At 47.4% G+C, this 7,194-nt stretch overlaps 1 protein-coding gene across 2 annotated transcripts; it reads left to right on the forward strand.

Moving 5' to 3' along the window:
• LOC309395928 (nicotinamide N-methyltransferase-like) lies at positions 1–3,777 on the forward strand. 2 transcript variants are annotated; one of them, XM_081960613.1, is made up of 4 exons: positions 1–204; positions 1,068–1,168; positions 1,589–1,796; positions 3,210–3,777. In XM_081960613.1, exons 1-4 carry the CDS (start codon positions 149–151, stop codon positions 3,634–3,636), a joined length of 792 nt encoding a protein of 263 aa, XP_081816739.1. In that variant the 5' UTR covers positions 1–148; the 3' UTR covers positions 3,637–3,777. The 2 variants fall into 2 exon arrangements, with proteins under 2 accessions (XP_081816739.1, XP_081816738.1); XM_081960612.1 differs by lacking the exon at positions 1–204 and having other exon boundaries at positions 829–1,168.
• The last annotated feature ends 3,417 nt before the right edge of the window (positions 3,778–7,194 follow it).

Here is a 7,194-nt window from a genome sequence, read left to right on the forward strand (position 1 = left end):
TTCCCAAGTTCTGCCATTGTGCTTCTAGCAGGAAGAAGGCGTTGAGTGGGCTGGTGGCAGACGTGGTCACAGAAGAAGAAGAAGATTTCCACTATCACAAGATCCATTTTTGCTGGGTTTCCCTTATTTGGAAGACAAGAGATGGTCAATGCCCAGAACCCAAAATGTTTCTGAGAACAGAGAAGGCATCCAGGAGAACAGAGGGTATTCCTCAGATTTTTCAGGGAAAAGTCCTACCCGGAATTTGCCCTGCACAATCAGTTTAGAGTGTTGGCTTTGAAGAACAGCTTCCACGGCCCTGAGGATCGAGGCAGCCCAGGACACAAACTACCTATTTTGAACTATTATCTAGGGCACCCGAAGTCAGGATAAGAAGTAATGGGTGGAAGCTTGTCAAAGAGACATACAATTTAGGAATAAGGAGAAATTTCTGACAGTGAGAACAATTAGACAATGGAATAGCTTGCCTTCTTGAGTGCTCCACCACTGGAGGTTCTCAAAAATAAACTGGCCAGCCATTTGAGTGGGATGGTACAGGACTCATGCCTTGGGCAGGGGGCGGGAATAGAAGATCCTTGAGGTCCCTTCCAGCCCTATGATTCTGGGCCAGAGGTAGGGCAGTAAGAAAGGAGAGGTGGAGCCTGACGGCTTGGCTGTCTGGCCCTGGCATGAAGGAACTCTTCTCTGCCATGCCTCTCTGGTTTCTCTGGCTCAACCACAAGAGGATCCAGCCCTTCCTTTCCCCCTTCCTTTCTTCGTCCCGAGAGGGGAAGGGGCTCTTCTGCTGACTCTCTTCCAAGGGAGAACATCTGATTGCATAAAATGGAGCGGTCAGTTCCTTGCTTCAAATCAAGAAATGGGCAAAAGGATAACGCTGTGGGATACAACAGTGTGGTTTCTTGAGGAATGTATCTGTAAGGGAAAGCAGGAGGTGGAGCCAGCCAAGGTCAAAGTATAATAATCCTCAGAACATAAAAGGAACGACCAGAAGTCAGTAAAAGTATTTTTGGGATGATGGAAGAGCCTTACACAGGGAAAGATTTTTACGCTCAGCATTTTGATCCCAGGGACCATCTGGAAAAGTACTACAAAGTTAGCCTTGTGGATGAAGGAATGGGTCAGTTTGTAACCTTTTTCCTGAGAGGGGCCCACAGGGCATTCACCGTAGGTAAGTCTTGACTTCCCCAACTCAAGGTAAGGGATGCTTGTTGATGTGAGATGCTCAGGAGGAGCCAGGAGGCAGATCTCAAAGTCATGCTTTCATCTTCACAATTCTGCTGATCGTAATCTGCACCCCTTAGAGGTCCTCTTCAGGGTACAAACAGCCAAGGAATGAAAGTAGCTCACAAAAGGCAGGTGCCAAAATGGTCACAAACATCCCTTCTAATCCTGTAATTTTATCCTCTATTACTTGATCATTTGGGCAAACTGATCTGGGAATGAAACACAACGAAGAAGTTTCCCCAATCTCTTTCACATGTGTTTATTTCTTCCTAAGAATGGGGAGACAGGTGGGTTGGAGACAGGTTCATGGGAATGCTAAGAAGGGAAGGGAAGGAGAACCTGCTGAATACCACTTCTGCTCCAGATGGCATCAAGGGAGACACCCTGATTGACATTGGCAGTGGCGCATCCATCTACCAGTTCCTCTCTGCCTGCGAGTCCTTCAGGGAGATCATAGCCACCGATTACTCTCTCCAGAACCGGGAGGAGGTCCAGAGATGGCTGAAGAAGGAGCCAGGGGCTTTTGACTGGACCCCCATCGTGAAATACGTCTGTGAGTTGGAGGGAGACAGGTAGGTAGAAGAAGAACTTAGCTTTTCCTTTGGAAGTCTTTAAGACTAAGATTAACTAAGAGTCAACTAGAGGAGGCAACCAGATCCTTTTCTTTTAACTTTGACTAATCCATACGTGTGTGAAAATGCAGTAGGAGAGATTTTGCAGTAGAAGCTTAACAGGAGAGTAATTGTGCAGACCGGAAGAGTCCACACGGAAGAACCAAAAGGGAATCTCTTTCAGGAAGCAAGGCTAGCCGCTGCTGAGATTGAGACATGGCTTTTGGGTCCATCTTGCTGGGAAAGGAAAGTGGGAAGAAGCCCACAGTTTCTTCTCAGCAGATGGGAAGTGGAGAATCAGTTGTTCCAGACTCAGTCTCTGGTTTAAGTCTTCTGCAGGATCTACAGGATCCTCTCCTCCTCAATGATCCATTTCTTCTTTGGATCTCCCCTTCCCAAACTTTCACTCCTGGTGGGATCTCCATCTAGCCAGGGTCTCTCTAGCCATACTCCATTGGCTTCCATCTCATGTTTTGAGTTTCTCAAGAAGAAACTGAGCTTCTCAGGTACTTCTTGCATCAGACTCAGAAAGATGAAGAACCAAAGTTTTCAGCCTATTCAACCCTCCATACCTTGATGTTCTCCTCCTTGCTTTACTTGGCCCAAATGCCTGGTGGGCTCACTCATTACTCTTACCCATTAACCTGGTAAGGACACCAGTGGTCCTCATCCTGCCACTTCCTACTGGAGAAAGGCAGCAGGAATCTATGTGCTGCTCAGGAGTGAATTAACAGAACATATAAATTGACCATTTCCACAGCAACTCTAAGATGCCAGAGAGGGGGCATCGTCACACAAAGGCTGCCATCACCTATTTCCATCTTGATCATTTAATCAAGGGGCAGAAGTTATGAAATTTTCAGGATAACATAGTCATTCATGGCTCATAATTAGTTTATTGAAATTATTTATTATTTAGATGGTGAGAACAAAACTCCCTCCTGTATTTAAAACTTCCCTTCTCAAATGCCATGCTTTCCCTCCCCCCTGTTTCAAGGGCAGCCGAAAGCAATAGTGATACAGAGGCTGACATCCCCTCCCCATCTCTGAGGTAGTGGTACCAAGAGAAAGAGATTGGTGACTGCCATGGAAGCTACATGTCTGTTGCTTTCCATGGGCAACACTCAAGACTGGGATTTCTTGTGTTGTTTGGGGAATTCTGGGAGTTGAAACCCAAACATCTGAAGAATTGCCAAGGTGGAGGAACATTGTCCACAACCTTTCCAGATTGATATTTGAACCTAGGCAAGAAGGAGATTTTTCTAGAGAGAAGGGCTTTCCTGTTCTTGAAACCATCCATAAAAAGAAGGGGAACTCTAGGTTGACCAAGGTTTGAAGGTAGGCAGGTCACATTCTTCCTTTCTTTCCCCCCAGGGACAAATGGCCAGAGAAGGAAGAGAAAGTCCGAAGAGCCATCAAGCGGTACCTGAAATGCGACGTGACCCAACCCAACCCTTTGGCCCCCTTGGTTCTTCCCCCCGCAGATTGCCTGCTCTCCAGTTTGTGCTTCGATGGGGCTTGCAAAGACATCCCCACCTACCGATCGGCCTTCAGGAACATCAGTTCCCTTCTGAAACCAGGGGGGCACCTCCTGTTTTACTCAACCCTTCAATCACGCTATTACATCGTTGGCCAACACAGGTTCTCTAACATTTACCTGGAAAAGGAAATGATAGAAGAGGCAGTGAGACAGGCTGGCTTTGCCATTAAATGGATTGAAGAGATAAAAATCAAGTCTCCTCCGTCCAAAGCGGATGGGAAGGGGCGGTGCATCCTTCTTGCCCAGAAATGTAGTGTGTGAAAATTAGGCAGTTGTTGTGTAACACCCAGACTTCTCCATTGTTGTGATTTTGTTACAAATGTTAAGGGAAACCCATGGAAGCTGTCTCCTGGGATCCTTCCCATGACTTTCCTAGAAGGCACATAGGAAGCAATGAACAGAAATGGCTCAGTGTGTAATAAAGTAGCATCTTGCCTCTGTTTTCATGTGTTGGTTTGTGCTTTCTTTGTGTTGTGTCTCACTGTTTTCTATCTATGTGGATTCTCTGTGTCTGTGTTGCCCTGTGCTGTCCTTGGCTTTGCCCATTCCGAGGCTGCCCTCCCTTCTTCTCAGCTACCAACCCAGTAGTCAAGGGGTGACCCTCTCTCGCTGCTCTTGTCCAAGTCGGAGCCACCCTTCCCTCCCTATTCGCTGCCCCATATGCCCCGCAATGCTGAGCCAGTTCAAAAGCAGAGAGAGATCAGCCACCGGTTGCTTTGAGGTGAGAGGCCAGCCTTCTTCAGCCCCCTTGGTCTTACCCACTTTGCCTCTGCCCAGGGCCCCATCTCCAAATGTCTCCCGCCCACATCTGGCTCTCGCAAGGCTGGGACAAACATATTGCTCTTTGGTTCTTTGGTCAGGCATGGCCAGCCGTGTTTCCAGCTGAGAGAGTCTTCTAGAGTTTTTCTGCATGGAGAGGGGAGGGCTTTCCAGGACATGGGGGGAGGCTGCTTTGCAAAGCAGCTGCATGCCAGAGCTGGTTCAAGATGATGAACCCATCCCCTCCTCCACCTTGATCAGTCCCATGCCCCTTGGCATGGCTCAGGCTGTCCACAGGTACCCTCGTGCCAGGCAGCTGCCCCATTTCTAAAGGATGCTGCAATCTGCAGAAGCAGAAGTTGTGGAGCAGGTCGGGACAAGGAAGCGCAGCTGGCAAAGAGGCAGAACTGGGTAGGGGCAGGCTACCTTCCTGCACTTGTGCCAAGGAGATGCAGCTGATTGGTGACTGCTTTGGTGCCACTGGAGAGACACGTGGGGCTGATGCAAAAGCTGAGCTGCCTTCACTTGTCGGTCAGTGTCTGCCAAGCTGATTTTATGCCAAGGTGGCACGCTCTTCCTGGGCACAAACCCTCCTTCTGAGCCCCAGGCAGCCCCAGGCTCTGCTGGGTGATTCAGCTGATCTTTACTACTTCAGAAGCTTCTGTGGTTCCTTGGCAGCTCAAAAATGGGTGGGCTTCAAATCCTGGAATTCCCCTATGGAAATAAGTTATAAAAATAATTGATTTACAGTATATTTCCAGGAAACTGAGAAATGCCTTTGGTTTACTTTTGGGTTCTGGTTTATGACTTCTTCATTTCAACTCTCCCTGAGGCCCCTTTGGCATCGCACCCAGGCTCCAACCCCAAATGCCCTCTTGCATTTCCCTCTGCTCTGCAGACTTCCAGGCCTCTCACTGAGCAAAGTCAGGATGCCACAGCCAAGAGGCACTGAAGGGATTCTGCTGCCCACTGCAAAGCTGCATTCCGGGGAGCCTGGCCCCTGCACTGGCATCCGGTCCCAAAATAGAAAGGCTGTTCCCTTCCCCAGCGCTAATTGCCAAGGAAGAGTTGGACAGGCGTGGAATTGGTGTCCCATGTGCAGGGAGGGGGAACCTGTTAACACACAACCCTGGGCAAGGGGCCTGGAGAAAGGGAGATTCACAGGAGCATTGGGCAGCCAGGCACAACACGAGAAAAGCTTCAAGCCCAAAACAGATGTTTTCTGTCCCAGAAGTAGGATGGTCAGAAAAGGGAAGCGGACCTAATTATTTGGACACCTGGCCCTGAAGGCATTCTTCTCTGCCCTACTTCTCCTGATCTCCGGTAAGGGGACCCACCCCTTCCTTTCGCCCTTCCTTTCTTTCCCCCTTCCTTTCTTTCCCTGGACGGGGAGGGTCTTGTTGCAGAAAATGACAAGCTTAGACTTCTCAGGAAAAGTTTATTTGGCAGCCAGGTTCAGAAAGTTAGCACATGGCTAACTTGCAATTTCTGAACGACCTTCATTATCGAAGGACACATTCAGATGTATGGAGACTTTCATTAACACATCGTTTGCATCTGGGTGGGGCTCTTGATTCATCTGGTGGTGGCCAGAATCTGAGGCCCTATTCAAAGGCACCCCAAACCTTGGCACAATGTCTTTTAGTACACACCAAACCAAGAGATCTCTAAATCCCACTTTCTGGGGAAATTGTGGGGAAATCTATTTGCCACACAGCACCCGGGAGCCCTGTAGAAGGACTTCCAAAGGAAGTTTCCATCCTGTCTTTGGGTTGTTTTGTCACAACAGAGACAGGCTGCAGCAACCTGATTAACAACAGCATGTGTGCCTCTAACTATTGATCCCCGCAAACAACCTCCTCGACAATTCTTCCGGCAGGTTCCCTGGCCTCCCACTCTGTCTAAGAGCCTTGGCAAGAAAAACATGTGTTTCCTCTTGCCTTTTGAAGTTCCTTCTTCTCTGAGGTTTTGAGCCCTAATTAATCAACACTTTGTATGCTCATTCCACAAGTTCAGAGATGCTTTTCCTGCCCCCCCCCCTTTTCCCCTAATGTCATCAGCAGAGTGACCAATGAAGATCATATTGACCATTCTCTTATTTTCTTCAACCTCAGGATCTAATGAGGTACATTGTCTAAAGGTTTGATAAATGCATTCTAGGAATTCCCCTGGATTTTCATCCTGTTTCTGTTGAATTTAACAGACCTTCCCTAAATTCTTAACTTTTGTTTGAATCCTAACAAAACTAAGGTCCAATAGTTTTGCAGCTGAATGGACTAGGTTTCCAATCTGGTTCTTTCAGTAACCATGTCCAGTCTGGATCTTTTGCATGATGCTTCTGAAAAGGCTTATTCATGGTTCCCTTCACCAGCCTTCTTTTCTCTGGGGTTAATAAAATTTCCATCAGATTTTAAATGTCAGCCCAAGTAGACTGGTGAATTCAGAAAAATGGATGCAACAAGGACATGCATCTCTATAAGCAGGAATTTGATTTTTCCAATTATAGAAATCAACCATTGAGAACGGAGCATATACCCACACCTTACATAGCTCCCCCTCAGCTTCTGGCAATAAAATTCCCTTAGGGGCAATTTGAGTTTTTATCTCAACTGCTCCCTTGGACCAGGCTTGTGGTCCACTTGATCTGTCCCTTCGATAACTTTTTTGGTTTTCTTCCTCCTGGCCCCACCTAATGTTTGTTCTTTCTTTTTTAACAAAACAAAAAAACACTCAAACACATCTTCAAGGACAACCATGCAAGTTAAAACAGACAGGAAATAAATGTTTTGTTGAGACTTTCTTTTTCTTTCCTCCTTGAGGCTTGTACAATGGGGGTGAGGATAATTTCTCTGTCAGAGACTTTACTAAAACTTTCTCAGAGTTTTTTTTCAACATGCATTGGAGAGACCTTCGAGGAACGCTCCCCACCTTCCCATGTTCTATTTCTAAGACACTGTCACTGACCTGAGGTGCCGGAGTATCACGGTTGCCTTCAGGAACTGCGGTGACTTAACCACCCACACAAATCTAGATCCTCAATAGGATACGCCGGTTCCGTTT

This window comes from Natrix helvetica (assembly GCF_964273705.1).
Source record: "Natrix helvetica genome assembly, chromosome: 8".
In the NCBI taxonomy this organism is placed as follows: Eukaryota; Metazoa; Chordata; class Lepidosauria; order Squamata; family Natricidae; genus Natrix; species Natrix helvetica.